Raw genomic sequence first — 25137 nt, 5'->3', positions numbered from 1 at the left:
CCCCACACTCTGATCTCTGGCACCATCACCAAGCCAGACCAGAGACAGCCAAGAGGAGAGGTGATTAGTTACTGCCAGCTGCTTTGGCTGACCTGGAAATATTTCAGATGCAAGCTTCTGATTCCTTTTAGGATTGCTGTGTTTGAAATACAAGCCCCAGAAAACTCTGCATCTGAGAGAAAGGCTGCTCTTTGAACCTGATGCAGCCTGCTTGCACAGTGTGTCCCAGTGAAAGGATGGGAGACTGGTTTGAAGCCAGGATCATGCCAGTCTGGTTTCTTACATCTTTATTTCCTTCATTGTTCATAATTTTCCTTCTACCTTTTCCCCCTCTTCCAGCTTCCCTTTTCCTTTTTGCCACTTGCCTGGAAAGAATTGAGTTTGCTTACCAGTGGTCACAAAAATCCTGTAATGAGGTGTGATTAGATCTACTTCCAGCAGGGGAAGAGATCCAGGGGAAGAGATCTTTTCTAGTCTGCCCATGAAAGAGAAATTTTAAAGTGAAAATCAGTGCTGGGGGACAGAAATTTTCATTTTCTGTCTTTGCTGCCCTCTCCTCTCTTTGTCTTTTGTCTTCTTCTCCTTTGGTACTGAAAGCGAACAACTAAAGCAGATCAGAAGCATTTCAACTCATTTTTTGCTCTTTCCCCCTCCCACCAAAAAAGTAACACCAGCTAACCAAGCCTTCAGAGAAGCTGTTTTCTTCATTTAGCTAAAGGGATTAGTCAAATCCTGTACAGAAAATTGCTGAATTATTTAGGTAATAAAGTATTTTATGTTTATTTGTGTTAAGCAGAATGCTATATATTTTACTATATAGCTCATATGGAGGGAAATTTAGATACAGCTAAATAGACAGGTGTACCTATTTAGAGATACCTAAATAGATACACCACCTAAACCCCCATAAACTTAACTTTTATCAAAAAAAAGCTTTAAATAGCATCTTAACCCGACTGAGACAAAGAAATGCCCTTATTTGCTTAACAACCTTCAGATCCCATATGTATGCAAAATATTTTACCATCTTAAATGTCTTATTAAATGTTTATATAAACCTTGTTACAAACTTAAAATCAGAACTTAAGAAACTCCTACCCCATCCACCCTTTCATTTCATCTCTGATCTTTAAAGCATGCAAAGAGAAAATGGCATTGCCTCTGAGTAAAGTCAGAGGGAGAAATCAGTTATTTAGAAAACATGATACAAGGATTGATTTCTTATCACCCTTTGCAAGCTCAGTAGAAGCTTTAGCTGCTTTAATCTGAACAACAGATTGTCTAGTTTGGAAGATGTTGTTGGAAAGCTGAAATCTCTGCTTAAATTTATCATTTAAAAGAGGTCCTTCAGCTGAACTGTCCTGCAGAATGTCATCCAAATGCACAAGATAACCAGACAGGCAATGAAGTTTTAGGCCTGCTTTTATCTCTTTTTCTGTGTGTGACTTTTCACATGATCACAAAGGCATCTATCTATTGTCGCAGAAGACATGCTACGAATTCTGGAGTTGTTTCTTGAAGTCATTACCAAAATGACACTTTTCCTGAGCTGGGTACTGAAAGTCAGGATTGGTATCACAGTTAAGTTCATCTTCTGCATATATTTATGAGCTTCTTCTCCTAAAGGGAAGAAATTAACATTCACTCAGGAAAAAACATGCCCATCTTTGTGCTGCTGCTCTCTGTTCCTAAATGCTTGGAAATTCAAGACTGCAAAGGAAAAAAAGTTCTCAAGCGCCTACAGAGCCAAAGGAACTCATTTCTATGAGCTGGGAATGACACAATCTTGACAGAGTGGGGCTAGGATTTTTTTTTTGGCTAAGAATGTCCCAAAACATTGCAAGCAGAAGGAAGACAACCTTGGAAAGAATGTAAACACTTGGAATTTGAGCCCTGTTTACACATCTGGATAATTAAATGCTTGTCTGGAAACAAACTGTTTACTTACTGCCTTCTACTAGATCACTCACACCTCATTATGAAATATTTAGGTTTTTTTAAGTCACAAAAATTTTTATGCTATTGTTTTATGCTATTAACTAGATGTATCACCAATCTAGTCAAATATGACCAAGAAAACCAATATTTTTCTTTATTTGAGTAATTATTTATATGAACTGGGGATCAGTTTGCTCTTTCTCATTTTCTCTCAAGCTCTCAAAAAAAGTTTGCTTTTGAAGGCTCTGATATCAAATTAAGGCTGTTGTCTGAGCTTGTCTCTCCAGGGAAATTTATTTTCCTGTTTTCTGATGTGTCAGAACCTGAGATTTAATATGCATGAGGCAAAGACGTCTGAATTGTTGACAAATCAGATGATATAAGGCAGAAATTATTGTGCTGTGGTGAAATATGGTGTGATGACTGACCATTTTATCAACATGACATTTAGATATGTAATATCTCTGTGAGGAGTCTGGTATATTACATTTTTTTTTCTTCTTTTTTTGTGAGTACAGTAAAGCATGGCAAGTTACACTTTTCAAACAAATATAGAAGTTGTTGGGAGTTTTTCTTTCCTTTTCTGAACTCATATCAGCACTAGGGGTGATCACACTCTGCATGTGTGTACCTGGGCTCATGTTTTTGTGTATGGGCATAGATGTGACTAAACATTATTTTAAAAGAAAGTATGTTAAAAATAGACACAACTGCATTAAAGAGTCAAAGCAAGGGCAGGAATGAAGGCTATGACTTGTAGTATTTTGTGTCTAGCTACGAAAGTCAGAGATGATTTGTAGCAGATAGATGTAATAATAATTTACCCAGTGACAACTGTACCTTCTTTGTCAAAAAAAACCCCAACCAGTAAAAACAAACAAACAACACCAACAATGGAGACAGCAGAGAAGAAAATTGAGAGTGCTTGAAATGTGAAATAATCATATATATATGTGTGTGTGTCTTTTGACACTTCATTTTTATATGACCTAAGGCTGACAGATCCAGAATATAAGTATCACTTTTCTTATAAAAGCTGGTCTGCAGAAAATGATATCCTACCCAAAGGAAAACATGTACTTAGCTGAAAAGCAGTGTACTGTGTGACTTGGCCCCTCTGTACAATAAAGTTTGTTGCTACACAAAGCTTCAGGTGGTTTTAATTTCAAACTGAAATTTTAATCTTCTTTTCCAGACTCTCAGAGCAACAGAGAAGAATCTTGTGGTTTTATCGCTACTCCTGCAATAACCAGAACTGCTCCCTTCCTCTGGTGCTGGGCAGTGCACCCAGCTGGGACAGAGCCACTGTGTCAGAAATGTATGCCCTGCTGAGGGCTTGGAGCTTTTCTGACCCTCTGCAGGCACTTGGGCTGCTGACTTTCAGGTAAGGGAGAATCACCCAGGTAGGAAAGTAATGATGAATAGAAGGAACATGTGCTGGGTCATTCAGTGCTGCTGTTTGTTCAGCACCCTGTCCAGGTTTGTGCTTTCCTTTCTCTCTGGGCCAAAGTGAAAATGGAGTTGCAGCTCTTGCCATGACCTTCAGTGCACCATCCATGTCTGCTTGCCTGACAAGGTTATCATTGTCACCTCTTTTAATGAGGGGATGAGACAATCTTTGGGCTAAGAACGATTCATTGCTCAGACAAACATCACTCTCAAAGGCTGTGAGATTTTAGAGGAGCAAGTACTTGGTTATAGCTCAAAGTAGTCACCAGGCAATATAGAACTTTCTAAACCAATAGACAATTGTCACAGAATTTATTTTGCTTTTCTAACTGATCACCTTTACCTAGTTTTGCTGTACTGTGGATACTTTTGTCCAATAGGCTACTATAAATCACACATGTACACAAATGCTTCTAACTTCTAAACTCTTAACTTAATCTATACAACCATACCTCTACATTAGAAACCCTTCACCATCTTATTAATACAGTTTCTCACTTAAGACATATTCTTTCTTTCAAATATAAAAATGTGAGTTGATGATTTTTCTGCTTAATGTCTGAGTACTTTATTTTTACATCAATCCAAGCTTCTTCCAAGGCTGCAGATCAAATCCTTCAGTGTCTGTGGAAGTTTTTTTCCTGATTCCCACAGGAAAGTAATGATCATGTGCTGGTTCATTCAGTAGCTCAGTTTGCTCAGCACGCTGTCCAGGTTTGTGCACTGGCTGTGCTTTCCTTTCTCTCTGGGCCAAAGTGAAAATGGAGTTGCAGTTCTTGCCATGACCTTCAGTTTGCCAGCCATGTCTGCTTGCCTGAGAAGGTTTTCCATTTCTCTATTTTTCTTTTTCCCTATTTCTCTCTATATATTTTCTATGAAAAGAGTATTTCATTCTCTAGAACAGATTGAGGCAGTTTCTGGTAACAGGTGATCAGTCAAATACTTAGCACTTACACAGCACTCCATAACTTCAAACTACTCAACAGGCATGAGGTGAATAATGGGAGAGAAGGAGGAATGAAATATATCTCTAGATTATACAATAATCTATGTAAATACATACAGTCCCACGTGTAACCTATCATTCTGAAGCAGACTTGATGGAACTTTGAAGTCAGTTGAATAAATTCTGTTGTGGTGCCTTGTGTTCCACCCCCACTTCTTGCAATGGGGGCTGATTGTTTGTCAGGACACTTACTTGATGCTGGAGATAGCCCTACCCATGATGGAACAAGAGATGTCAGGGGACAGAACCTGTGTCAGCAGCTACATTCCTTCCAAAAACTTGGGAGGTATTCTGCATTAAGTGACCTGTAGAAACATTACACATGCAGATGAAATGCTTGAGCAAATTTGTTTTATCAAGCTGTTGCTTGTCTTGGGTAAGCACGAGCTGCATCAGTTTTGCAATCTCAGTTTCATGCTCTACCTTTGGGAAAAAAATAAACCTCCTCTAAAGCTTTACTTGGGAAATATACTGCGACTTGAAACACTTACTGCCAGATTATTAAAAATAGACATTTAATGATTTAAATTGATTATATTCTCTGGATGCAATTTCCTAATGCTTGTTTTGCAGGTTTCTATCTGAACTATTAGCAGTTTCACATGTTTGCATACATGTCTTTTTTTATATGTAGTGGGAATAGTGGAAGCAAAGATCCTGACAAATCAGATTCTGGAGCATAATATTATTTATCATCATTAAATTATTAGGATCCAATTCTAATTTATAAAAGATCCATGTAGAAGGGAGTATATGGGCAGTGTGTTGTATTCCAGACTTCAGAGTAGAAAGAGAATTTGGTAGGGTTTGTCAGAGCATGCCAGGCTTTTAGATCAGACCTTTTGCCCCATGTTGTTTCTGTGTCTGGGTGGCATTTCTACAAGTGAAGATCTTGATTGCTCTTTGAAGATGCAGCTCCACACGAGGGTGTGGTGCAGAATATCAGCCCTTTCAGGTGCTTCAGAGAGCATTTGATATTACTCAGTCTGTCCCCCAGTTTCTCCTGCATCAGCTGCAGTGTATCCATTGCTCATTCTGGCTACACGAAGATTGCTGGCATGCAAAGGAGGGGAAAATGTCATCATTTTGTCCCTCTTGTGCCACCACGGGGAGTGGCTGGCACCTGCAGTTGTGCTAAAGAACAAGTACTTCTCTCCTGATCAAGTTCTGAGATGGTTTGTCCCTTCTCACAGAAGATAATATCAATCCAGTTTTTTTCCTTCATGGTAATACTGCAAAAAGAAGTTTGGCATCACAGAACAAATCCTCTTAGGAAAAAAATCTGTCCTTCTTATATCCACAATATCTTGTTGGTGCATGAACAGCTGGGAATATAACCTTCAGAAACACAGAGATTACATTTCCTTAAAGATGCCTGGTTTCAAAAATGTCTGGGTCGCTGATTTAACTCTGAGACGCTTGGATATATGCAAATTGAGAGAGTGGGTTGAAGGAGAGGAGTGCTTTCCATATAAATGGATTTCTGAGGTTTCTTCTCTTAGTTCTCTATTCCTCAGTTTTCTATCATTTTGGAAAAAAGTACAGTAACACTGGCTAGGGTCCAACCTTTCTTCTCCCTTACCCTCACTGACTTTGGATCACAGGCTCTTTAACTGAACTGGTTTTGAACATTCATTCAACTCTATCCTGTTTTATGTTTGGCATTGACAACTCATCAACTCAGTTCCTCACTTCTATCATCCACGAAACAGCTCTCTGATTTCTTGTGATTGCTAAGACACGGCTGAAAGATCCAAGTTCATATAAAACATGAGCAGAATATAAAATAAATTCTCTCCATATATTCACGTCTATTTTAAGGATTTGTGTTACCATCACTATCAAACCATGGGTAAGGAAAATGAATTAGAGCTGATCTTTGTCTACAAGTATTGCTGACAGGAGCAACTGCACTAAATCAGCCCAAAAGTCAGTGTAGTGCATCCTCTCTCCAGTGGTGACCAACAACAGCTACCCAGGGAACACAGTGAAAATGGTGACACTGCTACTCTCCCTGCTTTCAGTATTCTGCAGCTTAGAGACTTCCTCAGACAGATTTGTTGTTGTTGTTTTTGTTGCAAGAGCCCTCTTGCATTTTTCTTCCATGATTTTTTCCAAAGTAAAATTGATTTTGCATAAATATTCAGCTTACAATCCTAAAGCAAGATCATCTGCAGCTTAGCTCTTTGCTGTATTATATCTGTGCACCACAATTTGTCAATACCATAAAAGATACCAAGAGTTTCCAGTCACTCCAGATTCTGGATGCTTTCCTTGGTGGAACTTCAGTTTGCAGTGTCTTTAGGAGGACCTGACTCTGTGCAGCAGGCATGTGCTCACTCTTTAGAAAAAGTTCTCAAAATCACCATCACTTTTGCAAGCCTTGGCTTGGGAACTCAAAATTATCCTTCTTCTCAGGGCAAAAAAAAAAAGCAGCATCTGTCCTGCTGATTAAACTCAAACCCACTGGTGAGGACAGAGAAATGAAAACCATAGGAGATGATTCCTGGCATAGAAGGCAGCATCACAGAGCTTAGGGAGGGGTATCACAGCCTAGCAGATCAAGCCCCATTATCAGGAATGTGAGCTGGAAAGCTCTTTGCAACTTTCTGAAGTGTCTAAGTTGTTTTGTTCACCTCACAGTTAAACATACCCTTAAATAGATGTTTCTTGTTCTTTGAGTGTGTCTCTCTTGCTTATGCTCTTCCACTTTGCAGGCAGCCCTCAAGGCAGACAAATGATAACATGCTCATTTATGCAGTGGAAAGGAAGAACTTTCATAAATGGAAAACACAATCATGGTACATTTCACAGATAAATTCAATAGCAACCTTGAATCCAGTACTCAGAGCAAGTGCATTGTTTCTTAGAGCACTAGAAGCCAATGCTTAGAAAAAGGATTTTAAAAAACCATTAATGTTCCTTTAATCAATAAAGATGCAATGGAGAGGATGGGAGGGGGAAGTGGAGAAAAAAGATTTTACACTCTTACCTCTAATTTCAGGGAAGGATGGTTATAAGCTGTTGCCTGAAATACAAAATTATCCCTAAGGCAGAAGTTATAGAGAGGGTCCCTCCTACTCAGAGCAGCTTTTTGGTGCCCTGTGCATTTTGCTGTTGATTTCACTTATTGAGTTTGGTGAAAAGCCAAGCTTTAGTGAGTTAGAGATTTCTACAGCTGTATCCAGGGAAATAACACCAGTGCACTCCTTTACTCAGAGAATTTCCTTGATGACAGAAGGAAACCAAGGGCAGGGTTAGCAATGCCATCATTTATGATGTGCTGCTAGCAGGCCAATGTTTCGTGTATGTTCAGAACAACCATAGCTGGGAATTTTAGTCAGGTTATCTTACTACTCAAATTACTGCAAAGTCCAAGCACATTCATTAATGTCTTTTGCATTTAGAGTACACCTACAGCCCTGTGAGGTGTCATGGCTGGGATGAGGAAATTGAGCTAGAATCAAGAAACAGCCATGGAATGTAAGTCTTTTTTTCCAGCAGAGTGCATGGCTGCAACCATTTTGTAGAGAGAACTTTTTGAAGTAGCTTGTGGAGGTGAAGATGCACCCTCCCTGTTAGGCTTAAAAATTTTCCTAGAAGTTTCTTGTTGAATTGTAATTCTGTCAGGGCAACTGCACAAGCAAGGACATTCCTCTAAAACCATGTGCCAAATCAGTGTCAGACACAGTTTTGGTTATAGTATCCCTCAGCCTGGGACTGTCACAGCATTATTCTTGATTTATGTAGCAGAGTGCTATTGCATTTTAGAGGTTCAAATATCTAAGCAATAATTAAAATAAAATGTGATACCTTGAAGACATATTTTGTTCTTATACCTTTGAAAGCCAAGCAGATTTAGAATTTTTTAATCAGATTGTCATTGTTTCAATAAAAGGAGAATTTAAAATGCTCCCTTGGAGCTCACAATGTAGTATTTATAAATACAGCAGAGTATTTATAAATACAGCATACCTTGCCTGTGTGCATCTTGTTACTTGACTGTAGTTATGCATCAATAGGGAGAGAAAACACAGGCTTAGGCAAAGAAATAAGATAAGAACAAAGCAACACTCCACAATTAATTTGATACTTTGATGTACAAAACATGTTACTGATAAAGCTTGAAAACTGCTTATGCTTAATATACATGAAATTTAGTGATAACTTAGATGGTGATGCATGCATTGCTATGAACAGACAAGTCTTTTTAAGCAGTGGCATGTGATGAATTCTTTAACTTTTTAAACTGCTTTTAACCATTTTTAGCTTTCTTGGCAATAAATATGAGGGTACTACATACAGCAGAATGCTGTAGTAGGACAAATAGACAACTGTGTAGAATATTATATGTTTTCTGTGCATAAATGAGCACTCTAGTCAGGAAACTTAATCTAAATAATCATGTTTTCCATGGTTTAAACTTCAGTTTTAATGTAACAGAGAAGTTTGTCCCTGGGGTGGGAAGAACCTTCTAGATCATTGAGGTTTCAAATGGAAACTTCTTTTTCTTAATTTCTTCCTACTCTTGTCCTAGGATGTGATTCACCATATGGTCTCTATGACATCTTAAACTTATTCTTAGTTGTTTCAGTCAGAATTTCTTGTAGAAAATCTCTGTGAGCATCACTGAAAGTGTATTTTCTGTGAGTAAATTCAACAGATCTATCTGCCAATCAATCAGCCAAAGCAAAAGTGAGTGAATATGACCATGTCCTTTTCAATGAGTGAGGTTGGGAATGGTTCATGTGGCCTCTCACAATGAAGAGTGAATTTTCTCTTAAAAAATGACAAGAATTATGAAAATACATTGTCCTTTTTATTGATGGTATTTGTTATCTTTCTGTACTTTCCTTTAGTCCTTAACCTTCATATGCTCACACAGTGTTTTCTTTAGAGAGCCTCAAAAGAATGAAAAAAATCACAAACAGAAAGTCCTGCTTACCTTATCTATAAGCTAAAACTATACACCTTAATCATTACTCTAGTAGTTTCTTCCCTCTTCCTATCTAATTTTATAAAAATACTTAAACTGCCTCACAAAACTTCTCTTTCTACTATTTTAAACATTTCTTCCACACTTTTTCTCCTGGCTCAGTTGCATCCATCAATGATATGATATTTACTGCTCAAAGGGATTTTTGTTGTCGGTTGGTATCCTCATTCCAATAAGTTTGCTAGTTCAGCTTCCCTTGTTCTGCCAGACTTAATAACATGCATTTCATGGACTGAAGTTTTTCTTTTTTGAAAATGCAACAGAACTTAAAATGTGAAGGGAAATGCAGAGATAGGTGACATGATATTAGCCTCTACCTTAAAAGAAGGCCTGTGAAAGGCTGCATTGTTCTCTTCAGAGATCATCATGTGCCAGAAAATGTAGAGAACTGAGCAGTTTCACTTACCTGACAAATGTATTCCAGCACAGGGCTGTTTGAGGCAGCACAATAAAATTAGAATAATAAAACTGTTAAAAATGAAATGCACATCTATTTCTCATTTACAGTCAGCTCACCACTGGCAGATGCTAAAATCTCAAGAGAATTTCACAGATCCACAGGACACCTCAGCAGCACTTAGTTTTCTGTTTGAATCTGATTTAGCTGAAAGGTACAGCTAGACAAATAGCTCCTGACTGGCTATCTGCATGAAAAGAATCAAAGATTGAAAGTTTTCCTTATTTCTAAACCAAATTGTAATCTATGCTCGCCCAGCTCAAAATTCAACTGTCACAAAAACATCTTACAGTCTCAAGGGAGATCTAATAATCTACTTAGAAATTAAAAAACGGGTGGCTGTCAATCACTGGCATGAGGCAGGAAACAAAACTGCAAAAAGGGTGTTGAGTTTATGCAGATGAGTGTTTAATGAGAGGAAAACACTTTCATAACTTAAGGAGAATCCAGATTGTGAGACAGGCTGTGAAGGGGACGTTTGAAATCCTGCACGGTGTGACCTGTAGCTGAGGACTAAACTCAACTACAATTTACATATTGTTTATTTTTTGGTAGAGCCTGTGATGTTTCTGATGTGTGTAAACCTAAAACAAATTTGTAAGCCATGATCTTTGTTGTGGAGTACTCATTGCTTTAAGAGAGAACAGCTAAATTGGCCAAAAGAAGAAAGCTGCAAGATATTACAATGCAGCCAGGCAAATAAATGGGGAACACTTGAGTTCTAGTCACAGAGACTAGAACCACAACACTGTGGTTCTATTCAATGAAGTATTTTTTGACTGGTGTTTGTTTGTTGATGGGGAAAAAACCAAAACAGACAACTATAAGTGAGTGGAAACCTAAACCTGGATGACAGTTACCATTCTGAAACTCTGCAATAAGGGAATCTTACAAGCATTGTTAAACAATTTCTTATTAAGCTGGGCTTTTTTAGTATTTTGGTGACAACTATAAAGCGGCTGGGAAGAGGAGTCCTTGAAGGTGCTGCCTCTCTGAAGCCACAGTCAGAGGCCACACGTCAGGAATTCTGTCACTTCAAATCCTTCCAAAAATTGATCTGATGTAGACAGACTGGGCTACAGATGAGCTCCTCTTTCTGAGGAATGTCCCCTTAAAGGCTGGAACATTGAATTTGTTGTGATAGAGTTGTCTCACTTGTCTGCTTTCAGAGTTTTCTGTGTAAATAAATAATTGCATATGCATTGCAGCAAGCCCTGGAAATCAGCTCTCCTCTAATAGCCAAACTATAACGCTCTTTTTCTTAGGTCTGAAGTGATTTCTCTTGCATTGAGTTGGAGTCAAAAAATCAATTGATTTCATCCTCTAATCAGGACTAATTTATGGATTACTAAAATCAGATTTGATGCAACTCAAATATTTGCAAGGTTATTCACTGGGGAAAAAAAAAAGCCCTTCCAGCCCTAATGAAATACCAGACTACACGATGGCACAGTTTCCAGGCGTGTGAAAGGATTATTTTTACTCAGATTTGCTTCTAAACCATCCCCTTTTATTGGCTTCTAGTAAATAAACTGCTGCATGCAAGTGTGAATAGCATAGCACCATGTAATACTAGTGGAGTTTGTTAGAGTTTGCTGTAACCCCAATGTTCATGAGACTGTTAAATGTTTGCTCAAATATAAATGTAAGGGGGAAAACAAATAGAATTAAATATTGTGCCTGTGTACAATATTTAAATACAAATTCAATATTGTACTTGTACCTGGGGCCCTGAACAACACCAAAATTCAAAAAAAAGCAATGGATAATGCATCTAGGGATTAACAAATTGTCAGGTAATTAAAAAAATAGGCTAATTTTCCATTCTGCTCAAAAGACTGAACTAAGCCTCAGGCTGACCTCAAGATTTACAAGCTGAAGGAAACAGTTTAGTCACCAAAACCAACAAATTACCAAAATCTCGTTCAAGAAGAATGACAAGAGCCATGTTTCCTGAAGCAAACCACCCTGCAGGTATTTCACCACAGTGAAATAATGTCCTAATCACATCTCCTGGCACTTCTTCTGGTGACTTAGACATAGCCGTGGTTTTGACATACACCAAGTCAACTCTAAATAAATCTAATGTTAGCTGCTGAATTTTCTGGAAAGTTTGGGATTAAAATAATTTTCTCATTCTTTGTCTAGCTGGAAAAAATATAGGAGTTTCTGTCCTCATAGCATTGCATGGGTTCAGATCTTGGCTGCTGGTAGGTGACTTAGACATAGCCCTAGTTTTGACATACACCAAGTCAACTCTGTATAAATCTAATGTTAGCTGCTGAATTTTCTGGAAAGTTTGGGATTAAAATAATTTTCTCATTCTTTGTCTAGCTGGAAAAAATATAGGAGTTTCTGTCCTCATAGCATTGCATGGGTTCAGATCTTGGCTGCTGGTAAGGACAAGCTGTAACTAAGTAATAACATTTTTTTTGCCTGGCTTTGTGCCTGTGCAGAGTATATGTCACTGTTCAGTAGCCTGTTGAACTAGGCAAGAAGGGGAAGGGAAAGACTCATTTCCATATTATCTGCACATGCTTGGCACACAACCCTTTGGAGCAATTGCATAATTAGAAAATAGGATGATACGGAAGGGATTATTTTGTTTAATATATAGGCCTCCTTCAAATATGTTTTGTTCTAAGTAGCTATGTGAATATTAAAGTAACAACTTCTCATTCCTAATAGGTTGCCTAGAATGAATAAGTAAAAAAAATAAGCCTTGCAAAGATCTAATTTGGGCCTAGGATGATAATTTATTTATGATGCATTCATCCTCTCCCCATCGAGGCCCTCTTGGCATTATACAAGAATTATAAACCATATTAGAAACATCATTAAATATGTGCCACAACAGACAAACAAAATAGAAAAACCAGACCTGAGTCATATTGCTAAAGGATGTTGGAAAGTGTTACAAATTGAAATGGTTGTGTAAATGACTGAAAGGTGGAAATGGTTGAAAACAATTTTTAAGTCCAACTTTCTACCTGGTTTGGTTTGTTTTCTTTTTAATCAAAATGTCCCCATTTTTATTAGATGGCATCTAGTTAATTCTCAAAGTGTACATACTGTTCTGCTTCAGCTGGTTTTATTGAACTTAGAAGCTCAAGATTCAAGCAGCAGGTGCCCTTACAGTGCTGAGCACCAAGCTTTGCAATTTCTCCTCTTTTTATCTTGATAGCAACAAGCAGTTCACTGCTGAAAAGATGGTACTGCCTCCTCTGTTTCCCTTCAGATTTTATTTCTATATTATTGGCAAAAGGTGCTGGGTGGAAGGTGGGAAGCAAGCAGTCTGATTTTGTGCTGTGCTCTTGAAGCAGTGACACTGTTGGCCTGTGACATCTCCTGCTGTGCATGAAGAGTCTGATTTCAAAGGACTTTCCTCAGGCTGAATTGACAGGATAACCTTTGTCCTTTAGTCACCATCTTTTTTCCTTTTTTCTGTGCCTAGACTGCCAAATCAGAGATCTCTCCCAAGAGCCTAATGGCCATATCAGTTCATAGGGTAGGGATTCTCTGCTTTTTGTGGGGCAGGTGCTCACCCTCAGGGAACTGGATCAAAGCCCACCAGCTCTTCTGAGCAATGCCCAGTAAACTGTGGTACTATTTGAAGACATTTCTGCCCCTTGGGCAGAGTTGACCCTTCTTGAACTCCTGGTAACCAAAAGGTCTCCAGGAACAATTTCAGTTTGTTTCAGGAGAAGACAGAAAATATTCTTGGGGTGGCAATGGCCAACATGCAGGTACTGGTACACAGGTAAGGGTGACACCATGTATCAGACACAGATAGAAGAGCACAGCTGTTCCTTTCCTTGTTAAAGCACAACCACAGCAAATCAGCCGAATTTGAACCAATCTAGGCAACTCCTGTGGATGTGAAATTCCCTGTGTCCAAAATCATAGAATCATTGAGGTTGGAAAAGACCCCTGAGATCATTGAGCCCAAATTTTAATGATTAATGTCACAATTGCAAAATGTGAAAAGGTAGAAATTATTTTTATGTTTCCAAAATAAGTCCCTAAAATATTATCTTTTGGCTTCAAATATTAAGAGACACTGTATACTTTCTACCTTTTCTCTTAAAAGAAAGAAAATGTTCCGTTAAGAGTGAGTTTTGATCAATCAGGTGACATCAAAATTTCATTCTCTTTCAAAGGAAAATGTTTTTACCATCTATGTTTTACCATCCAGCCTTCTTTTTCTACATTATCCCTGCTGCTACACTGTTTTTTCCTCTTTTATCATTTCAGTGATGAAAGCTCCATCACAAAATCCACACCAGGCTACAGCCACCCTGGTTTCAGCCAGAATTAGTTGAGAATGTGGCTTATGCAAGTTCTCAAACATTTTCTCATCAGAAATGTCTGTTTCACTGACTTGAAACCTTTCTCAGGAAGGTGTTATTTTTTTTACCAAGTTTCACATAATAAAATCCTAAAAATACTCAGCCTGTGTTTTCAATTTCAAAATTGCTTTTGTTTAAAAAGTATTTTTGATTGTGTTATGACAGAAAACAGAAGAGCTGATTTGGGAATAAATGATCTGAAATGAATCCTTTTTGTATAGGAAATTTAAAACTTTTGTATTGTTGCTCAGAACAAATGAAGTCTTCAAGTGACTATTGAAAGTTCACATGGCTCAGAAATTTCCTATTTCAGGTAAGAAAGAGCAGCAAGAGATCTGTAATTTGCTTTATATTTTGGGAAATTACAATACATGCTATTTCAAATTCAAAAAGATATTTCAAGATCAGCTTTTTGGGGTTTTTCCTCCCCTGTGTGACACTGTAACATTCAATCCAATTAAGTCATCTGTGGTGTGTTTCTTGTTACAATAAAGCAAATTAACTGGCTTTTTTTCCTGCTCCATTTTGAGAGAAAATCAGTTCTTCTAACATTTTATATCAGTGAGAGCTCAGGAGAGTTGCAGTGGTCTGGTACCTCTTAATGATACCTATTTGTTTTTCTCTAGTTTTCCAGATCAAGATATTCGCAGGGCAGCTGTCCAACAAATAGAAAATGTGTCAAATGATGAATTGTTAGAATACCTCCCACAGCTGGTCCAGGTAAGGAGGAAATTGATAGCCAAGGAAGCCTTCAGTCCAGATCAATAACTGCATTAAATATTTTTGATGCTTTTAGGTTGGTTAAGACATCGTAAGAGGAGCAAATAAGTCTTGTCAGCTGATGAAATGAGTGGTTAAAAACAGGGCTGAGGGTGAAGCTGCTTCCAGCTTAGCAGCATGGAATTGTTTTGGCATTCTGGTTGGACTTTCATAGATAACACATGAAGATATTTTCAAGTAACAAAGAAAAGTAAAAAGTGCATCTGAACAAGAGAAATTCTGCTCAGGTGGCAGGGCTTCATTGCAGCCGAGGAAGGAAATGCTGTTGCCACAAAATTTTTAATATCTGGGTTTTTAATACCACATATACTGAGAAAACCACTGTCAACATAGAGTGAAGTGGACATTTGGTGTGCAATTGTCTCTTTAGAGATGTACATTGCATTGCACTGGAAATTAATGTTTTGCAAGTTATGGCATCACTGCTTCCAAAGCACTTGGTGATTGAATAGGTCCTGGGTTGGGGCTGAGCAGGAACTTTTGGAAGCTTTATCCCCTCATTTGGTAACACTGTGCATATGGATGACCCACTATCCACACTGCAGAGTTCTTTCTGTGCTTGTGATATCTGCTAATCTAGATAGATATCTCTCTATGCATTTATGAATATATTCATGTAATCCACTACTGTGAGGCAGCAGAACCTTCACAGCTTTACAGTATTCACAAACTGCTGGGACCTTTCACCTTCCTCAGCTTCTGTTCTAAAAGAAGTTTGTTTTCCAAAGCAGATAATCAGATAAATTAAATGTGGCAATGATAGTTGTAAGTGGGGGGAGACAAGCTGCATATTTATATGGATATTAACACAAAATCAGGGTGGTGTCTGTCTGTCTTACAGGTGGTGGTAGATGCTTGGGAACTGAAGTTTCTCTGCTCATTGCATTGCCAGAGCAAACTCTCCATTGTCTGACTGCTTTGTTCAAACTGAGAACTGGGTGCTTTCTATTATAAAGGAAAAACACCAAAGCCAGCACAAAAATTTATTTTTATTATATTTTTTTCCATTCAGGTGCTAAAGTTTGAGTGGAGTCTTGAAAGCCCTCTGGTGAAACTCCTGCTGAATCGTTCTCTTCAGAGCATCCAAGTAGCCCATCAGCTTTACTGGTAAGACCATTTGCCATTACAGTCATTTTCTGTCATAGTGAAATTTATCCATTATTCCATTGGTCATAAACCGTCCTTTGGTTTAAAATAAACCAAAGGAAAGAAAAGCTAAGTTTTGTTCCTTCTCTTTCAGCACTGGGTGTGGGTAATTTGTATAAAAGACCCACTTATCTCCACCTTCACCCTGGCCCTGGGCAGGCAGAAGAAGGGGGAAGTTCTGCCTCTTGGTTTTTCAGCATTTTTTTTGTTTGAACCAGAGGTAGCCTTCCCCAAAGTTTACCACTGGCTCACTTTCAAAGGAGGCTAGCTGCTTTTGTGACTCCCCTGATCTCTCCTGAAGTTGTCAAAGTTGTCATGTGTGTCAAGATGTATGTCTTACCCCTTTTTATATCAGTCTGACTTGTGATGGTAGAGTTTCCAACAGTTCCTTTTCATGAGTGTGGAGATGTATCAGGCCTGGTAGAAATTGCCATTCACCATCTACCTCCAACATAAGGAGTCCTCTTATTGCATTATTGAATTATTCTGTTTGCTGTGCTGTTACCTCAAGGCTCTCTGAGAATGTGGCTTTTTGATGTCTCAGCATCTGCCCAATCAAACTCTTGTGTGTTTTTTTTCTTTTTCCCCCCTATATTTAGTAATGATGGATTTGCTGAGCTTTCATTTACAGTTCAACTGGTTCAGATCCCTTAAACCAAAGCTTTCCTCCCTGCAAAGGAAAGAAAACAATTTGAAATGTAGTCATTTGGTTGATAAAGTGCAGGGTTGGGAAGAGCATAAATAATACTTTCATACCTGCATGGTCTCTGGAAGTGTTAGTGGGGATAAAACAGAATTATTAATGTGTTTGTTTTACTGAAATGGGTAGGATAATGTGCTTAATGAGCATATCTTTCAAATAAAGAGGAACCACATTTAGCCAGCCATTTTTCGACAGTGCCTGAAATACGCCTGAGAAAATTTCTAGTAACATTAAACTTCGTCATACTGCACATAAAATATCCAGTCTGGAGTTTTAAACATGCCCTCAGAGCTGGTAGTTTTCCTGTAAAATTAGAAATTATATCTACGGTTCAGTGGACAGAGGAACATCATTAGTTTGCCTCTGTTTTCTTTAACTCCTCTCTTAGAAGAAAAACTACTGTCTACAGTCTTCTTCCTCTTTACTTCCCAGTGCAAATCCCTATTTTTCCCCAAATTTTGCCCAAACTGTCTAATATTATAACCTTGGGTAATACAGAGCAGTTATTCCATCCTGAATATATACGTTTATCTGGCACAGTGCAAAGTAAAGTGGCAGAATAAATTTATTTTATACACAGCTTTGTGTATAGGGTAACTACATCTCCACATCATGTAGGTTGTTTCTCAAGGCTGCCTGTATTCTCTGCTTTTCAGATGGTAGTAGCCCTGTTCATGCTGGGTACCTCTTTTATTTAGGTGTTTAGTTCATATGTTTCAAGCTAAAATAAGAACTTAAATGTGGCAAATGTCTCTTAGGATTTGGTGTTTCTATTCATCGTCTGCACTTTAGGGGTTTTTTGGTTGCTCTTCTCCACCCAGTTCTTCAGTTGTAAACTGTTTTCTCCCTAACATTCCAATTTATGTAATTACTCATATTCCTGCTCCTTTATTTTAAAAGACAGTTTCCCAACCCATAAATTCTGCTTACAAAGTTTACTGGTAATTTCATGGCTTTTATTAACAAAGTCTTAAATAATTAACAATTTACTTCACAAATTGAATTTCAGTCATTTTAAAAGTAAGGGAAAGCAGAGGTTCTCTTGCACTTATTTCTAAAGAGACTTTTAAAAGAAGTTCAATGATTTAATAATGTGGGGAGCACATGTGTGCATGTACACTCAGAAAAATTATTTTAAGAAATGTGATTAGGTTACATTTTATTCTCAAGTGTCACGTTCTGTTTTACTACCAAATTAGCTATCAAAAAGCAAGGACTGGTAAAAAAAAACCAAAAAACAAAACCTTTAGTAACAAGGTTTTTTTTTTATTTTTAATTGTAATGAATGACATTACAATAAAAATATGCTTAAATAATACAACAATATACACACTGTACCTGCCCAAAATAAAATTTGGAAAAGGCTAATGCAATACAGAAAACTGCTGAAGTTTTTTCAGAGCCACAGGGGAAAATTCAACTGATTTGAACTTCCTTGTTTTACAATACTATTGTAAATTAAGAAATGTCTAGAAAAGGTGGTTGCTGTGGCCACTACAACTTATTTTAATGACAAATACTATTTATAATAAGATGTCAATTATTCCAAATTGACTCATTTTCCCTGCAGGTCAGAGATAAGCAGCTACCCAACAATGGTGTACCAGTCATATTTTTTAAATATTAATTTTGGATAGCAAATTGTTAATTTCATTTCATCAAGCAGTGTTAAGTTTGTCTGAAATTTTATTTAAAAATTATTGGGCAGTAACTGGCAAAGGTGGACAGGACAGGGAGAATTTTTATTCTTGGGATGTATCTTCAGCAGTTGTCGGTCAGGATAGTTTCAGTCTGTTCTTCACTTGTAAGTTTTGCAGATTTGTTCCATTAATTCTGCTATTGAGAATGAGAAGGCTCTCACACCCTGTTTGAGTGTTTGAGTTTTCTCTTATCACATGTGTCTTTTCCCTTCTCCAAATTCTTGAGGAATCTGGGCCATCTGCATCCATCAGTGTTTTATCTCCTCATTGGTACTTCTGAATGTCTTCCTCTTCCCAAGATTAAAATTTGCCCCTGCATACTGTGCCAGCACAGGACTCATGTACCACTTAAATCCTATTTTCATCTTATTTCAGGACTTCCCAATGTCCATGAGACATGGAGAATTATCCCACTACCTTCCAGAAATTTTCTCTGATGCTAGTCCCACCAGAGCTCCTGGCAGGCAAGAAGGCTGGAGCAAATTTCCCCATTCCCTGGAGCCAAGGTGTCAATGTATTAAACTGGTTCTAGCAAAGCGCAAAAAGTTGCTTGAGGGGAAAGCAAACTGCTGAGCCCTTTTGGGCCCTTCTGCTCACTGAAAGGCAGTGCTTTTCTCCTTGCTACTTGATGTTTCACACACAGGTGGGTTTTTGTCAGCTTCTGTGCCGGAGCTTTAATCCACCTGGCTTCCTGCCAGTTGGTTTCCCTCTTGCTGGAGTGTTTTTGGCTTTCAGCTGCTGTCACAGGTGGCAGCTGCAGCGTGGAGTCAGAACAGCTGGCTGGGGCAGCAGGTGGCCAGGAGAATGGTTCACAGATGGTTGCCTTCCACAGGAAGATTGAATAGCAGGGAAAATGTCCTCCAGGATCTGGGGCAGCTGCTCAAAGGTGGTGCTGGGGAGCAGCACCATCGTCGTGGAAGAGTGGCAGTGTTTGTAAATTGCAATAATCTGGTTTGCTCAGCTCAAGGAAAGGAAAAAGCCAGGTCAAAACCTTTCTGAAGATAAAGTGTCTTTTTGTAGCTTGTCTTCTAAGTCATTTAAACTTTGGAGAGCTTTCCCAGGTTTTGGCATTTCTGAACTGCAGGTTGACTGACAAGAGAAAAGGGAGTAGTCTTCTGTCTTTTCCAAGTCCACATCTTGTAGAAAAGTAAGAATGTGAGATTAAAAAGGAACTTGGTGGAATCCAGCACACTGGAAACAATGTCAATCAGACTATTGATTTTATGGCTAGAACATTATTTTTTTTTTTAATATATATACAGAAAAAGAACTATAAGAAGCAAAAAGAACAGCAATGTATAAAAGTTTAAAAAGACCCCAGTTCCATTTTCTGCTCTTGGGAAGTTTGCATACCTCAATATCTTTTTCTCCAAAATCATTACCACTCTTTTATTCAGAACTCCAGCACTGGAACCCTTGTCTCATATTTTCTGAAAGGAAATATATTTTTAACTGTCAGAACTGGTCTATGTTAACCATAATTTACTTAAAGTGTTCAGAAGAAGGAATAAATCAAGCAGACACTCATTTGTCCAACACTCTTAATTATCTGAACATTAAACAGATGACCATCCTCCAGATCTTTTTCTTCCTGCATTATCATATCCTTCTCTGACAGTCAGAAGTTATCATGTCTGCTAATTATGAAATGAACTTCCCAAATAGCTGTGCAGAGCAGGCTGAAAACCCCAGCCCATTAAAATGACATGAATGTAAACACAAAAGATGCCTGTTCTTATTTTTGCATTAATTTGGTCCTTTTCACTGAGCAGAATTAAAAAAAACCATTTAATCATATGTGTAACTTTGAACCTGTATAGGAACAGCCAGTCCGGTTTTGCATTAATTTGGTCCTTTTCACTGAACAGAATTTAAAAAAACATTTAATCATATGTGTAACTTTGAACCTGTATAGGAACAGCCAGTCCAAGGATATTTTTGATTCAACTAAGTGGTGATTGTGAGTTTCATGGGAATTCAGAGAACTCGATGTGATCATTATGTTTTGGACTGCAGAGAACCTCAGCCACAGATCACACCTTGGGATTCTTGTTCTGAAATCATAATTCTTGTTTATGTAACACCAATCTTGGAGACTTTTCTTTTTTCTTTAGTTACTTAAAGCATTATTTGTGTGAGATAATGATTCAGACAACTTCTGTGCTGAGTGCTTCCTTATTAGCTGTGTGGGCCTTGGGTTATTGCCCTGTACAACAGACAGATAATTATTTTGTTTCCTAATTTACAGACTTTCCATTTTCTCAGACTCCAGTTTTAGAAAAAGATGATGTCAAATGGAATAGAGATTGTTGTGAAGAAGTAACTTGGGTTTGACCTTTATTAGTTACAGACTTAGTGAGAAAATGGTATATTTAAACAAAAAACAAATCTTACATTTAATTAAATACATTTTAGATCTCAAGAAGAAAAAAAAATATTTAGTATTTAGTAACAGTATTTAGTATTTTAGGGTCACTTTTTGCTGTCTCTAAAGACAGAAGAGTGAACTGGCTCTGACCTCAGCTGGAATTGGTAAAAGGAGAAGCTAGCTGGAGGACTAGAAGACTGTGGGGCAAGACCCCATTTTAAACTTTCAAAATTCTAACAAAAAGGAAAATGAAAATAAATTCCAAAGAATTTAAAAAGTCAAATGGAAAACATGACTGGGAAAGGTTAACAAAGAATCTAAGTATGACATTTCAACATTTAAAATATAAAGAGGAAGTTAGTTTTTCCACACTGTTGAAAATTACAGATTTTTAAAAAGAAATCTGTTTAAAAATTAATAAAGCACAAAGTTATGCCTTTTTCTAATTTAGTGAATATGAGAAAATCTGGTGAGTCACTGACAAAGGATATAAATGACATAGTTGTGCATGTGTCTGTTTTTAATTATTTTAATGATCCTTAGTAGAGTGAATGTGTTCCTGAATGTCTAGAAATCGAGGAATGCTGGGTGTTTTCCCAAATCCTGTGCAAGCACAAAAGGGAAAAGGTGAGGTACCCTGGTGATCATACATCAATGTGAGCATGGAGTGAAGCATCATTAATTTATGAATGTGTTCCTGAATGTCCAGAAATCGAGGAATGGTGGGTGTTTTCCCAAAATCCTGTGCAAGCACAAAAGGGAGGAGGTGAGGCACCCTGGTGATCATACATCAATGTGAGCATGGAGTGAAGCATCATTAATTTTATTGGCGCAGGCAAATATTCAGTGGCCCTAAATAAGTTACTGAACACAGAGATAACTCTGTGTGTGTCCCACCTTTGGAACAAAGGAAATTCCATGCCAAAAGTCATATTCTGGGAGGATTAACGTTGTCAAGTGAAGCATAAAAAGTCTGTAAATGCCAGTTATTAGGGCATGTTACTGAAATGAAAAAACACAGCACTGCATATGTGCACAAGTGAACCTACTTAGAACTGCAAAGATAAACTGGAAAAGGGGACAGAGTTCTGAAAAGCTTGAGTTCTTTTAGCTGCTTCATGATTTATAAGGTAGCACTAAGGAAAAAGTTTTTCAGTACATTGTTTTTCCACATATGGCTTGTCTGATTTATTTTGCATTTGGCTCCTTTTGCAGTTAAAAATTCTGCAGCTGACAAATCTGGTTTCTCAGCTATGCCAGAAAGCTCCCCACAAGCTTCAAGTTCTATCTGTCCCAACCCCTCCAGTAATGGAGCTGAACATGAAAGATGGGTTTGCCTCTTGGATCTGCCCTGCAGGAAGGGTTGCAGGGAGCCTTGTGGTGCTCTCATGTCGGGCTGCAGTGACTCCCCTGGGTGAGCAGAGAGGGACTCAGAGCAGGTTCTGTGCAGGTGTCACACGCAGCTTTCATCTGTGCCTTTCTTCCTGATTTTCCCATTAAAAAATGTTTTATTGTTGCTTCTCTCAGCAACAAAATATGGAGGAAAAATCTTTGCTGATGGATGCCTCATGTCATCTTTGCTTGTTCCAGAGGGACATTTGGGGATGTAAACCAGAGTACTGATAAGTCAGGAAGATTTTTGACAGAACATTCATCTAGCTCTGTCGCTTCACTTGGGTACTTTTCAGTTATGAATTTGTAGGATGTGGAAATATTTTGATTTTTTTTGGTACATGTTGTGGAAAGATATTAGAAAAAGATGCCTGAATCTAATCCTAGAAGTAGTTTCTTTACATGGAAATTTTCTTTAAGCCGATACTGAGTGGCCAACCTCAATGATCTGAGGTGTCCAAATCACAAATAATGGTAGCTGCAATTTAAGGATGATGCAAATTTCCCAAAGCAGATTGTAATGATTTTGGAGACACAAAGCCTCAAAGCTGGAAAGTGAGCAGCATGGAGGGAATCTCCTGTGACTCAGCTGAGCAGCTGGTGCTGTGTTTCACTGGTGAAATGCTGCCTCTGCAGCCCAGGTGCTCCTGATCCTCAGTGCTCAGGTGAAATACTGGGAGAAGATGCCTCACCACAAATTTTTCAGATGTAGTATCTAAAAAAAATTTCATTTAGTTGCATTGCATGATTTCACTTTCAGGCTTTACGTTCTGGGAATATTTGGGAAAAAACAATTACATTTCTTTCCTCTGTTTGAAACTTTTGTTTTGCTAGAAATGGCAATTACTGTACTCAAAATGAGCCTGCAGATGTTTCAAAATTGCATCACATTATGTAAAGCATTTTGTAAGTCTTGCTCTGTTATAGGTCTTTTATTCTTTCCAGCTTAGCAAGTTTTGTGTTTTAACTATAGCTGTTTGAACCAATTTTTGACAAAATTTGTATTGAGCTACTTCAGAGCGTTGTTTTCAATCCATTTTTCTTGGAACACAAAGTTTTTGCCTCATGACTTGAATAAATGCAGTTCAGACCCTGATTTCCTTGGACTGATATGTTTGCAGTACTCATTTATAGTTAGGCTGTTGGCCACAGCTGGTCTGACAGGCTGGAGTTTTGTAAATTATTCCTATTTCTGAACACTGGCAGTGAGAACTTAAAGGAAAAATATGAATAAACAGAGAGGCTTCAAGTGGTTACAGGACATGCACTGTAATGAGTTATTGGTAGGCTTAATGTTGCTGTCAGTTGTGTGTTTTCTGTGGTTAATATTTCTAGGTTTAGTCATCACTCTCCTCCAGCATGAAAACTGGGCTTTGGACCTTTGCCTAAACAACTGAAACATTAGAAGAAATAGAATCATGAATTAGACATTGTTGAATATGTTGCATCAGGGCATGATTTAGCAGAAAATTACTTGGTATTTTTTCTTCAGTTTTGGGTAATTTTTCCTAGAAAGGAATTCCCTAATGTAAACCCCAATATAATTATTAACACATTTTAAAATGAACAAACAAATAAACTAGGAAAAAAGGTAATATTTCTGGGCAGAAGAGGGTAAGGATTGATAGAAGGTCCTGTCAGGATAACAGAATTACTATAATTCAGTATTTTTAGATGTTTGCAGATGATAATTATTTCAGGATTAAACTGATAAAGCCTTTGCTGTTTGAAAATATTTCCCTGAATGTTAATTGCTTTCAGAATGCTCACCCATGCTCAATGGTATATTAGTCTGTAATCAGAGTGATGTCATTTGGATGGTGATCAAATTCAAAACCATTTGAGAGAGGACAGAAAAGCTGTCAGATGGGTTGTTTTTGGCTATTTTGCTTGAACAACATTGCTGTGATGTTGCAATAACCTTTTAACCAAGAGAATTATTCAAGGGACCATTGTCTCACATTGTCTCCTTCAGTGCTTTCTTGGCAAAGAGCCCACCTGGCTGGAACTGATGATGTTGGACCCTTGAATTAAACAGAAAGTGACCAGTAAATCTAAAAACAATTCAGATTCCTTCCAAATCTAAAAGCTGTCAATTTCTGCCCAATGGGTCACACGAGCCATAGGCATCTCTGACAAAAGACAGCTGAATTATCCTGTAGCTTTTAGTGTGGTGTCTGTCAAATACATTGTTTGGTAAAGTTCAGCAGATTATTTTTTGTTTCTGAAAGAAAATCAGGCTGCAAGAACTGAATTTCTTCTCCAAAAGGCCCTTTTTTCCTGTGTAAAGGCATCTAGAGATAAGTTATCACAATATTGCATCAGTGGTGGGTGGCTGGCAGAGTAATGTAAAGCAGCAAGGAATTTTTCACTGAAATTTTTTTTTAAATGTTCATCAAAATCAAAGCTTTTCAGAGAAACATGGAGCTTAGGTGGAAACATTCAGATGGCGTGTCAAAAAGTCCTAATTCCTCTTCTGCTTGTAACTGGAGATGGCAAAGCAGAGACTTGTGGCTGGAGTAACGCAGTGAGTGCCACATTGAGCTGTTTTTTGAACAATTTACCTTCCCCTCTCCATTGCTATAAACCCTCCCCTCCATTCTAAAGCAACTCACCAGCATGTTTCCATCTCAATTTAGAGGAGGGGCAATGCACATTTTAAAACAATCCCTAATGCAAAGTTTGTCATTTCAGGCACATCTCCCTCTCTTGGTGTTCATTTTGGTTGTCTTATTTCTTAGCTTGAAAACACACCAATCTTTTAGGTGCAGTAATTTTGGAAATACCACTGGTATCTCACCTCTGCAGTGTGTTGCCTGGCTGCTGTTCACTGCTGGCTGTTACTTGAGGGAA

General features: G+C 38.0%; 1 protein-coding gene across 1 annotated transcript in view; it reads left to right on the top strand.

The window, feature by feature from the left end:
- PIK3C2G (phosphatidylinositol-4-phosphate 3-kinase catalytic subunit type 2 gamma) overlaps positions 1-25137 on the top strand; it is a 247493-nt gene that overhangs the window by 121636 nt on the left and 100720 nt on the right. Inside the window, exons 20-22 of the mRNA XM_039708330.1 lie at positions 3134-3322; positions 14822-14915; positions 15988-16082. Of these exons, the coding sequence (XP_039564264.1) occupies positions 3134-3322; positions 14822-14915; positions 15988-16082 (378 nt within the window). The remainder of the gene's footprint in view (positions 1-3133; positions 3323-14821; positions 14916-15987; positions 16083-25137) is intronic.

This window comes from Passer montanus, unplaced genomic scaffold (genome assembly GCF_014805655.1).
Source record: "Passer montanus isolate IOZ18808 unplaced genomic scaffold, ASM1480565v1 scaffold20, whole genome shotgun sequence".
Lineage (NCBI taxonomy): Eukaryota > Metazoa > Chordata > Aves > Passeriformes > Passeridae > Passer > Passer montanus.
Note: the sequence above shows the minus strand (reverse complement) of the source record. Positions and strands in the feature narration are given on the sequence as shown.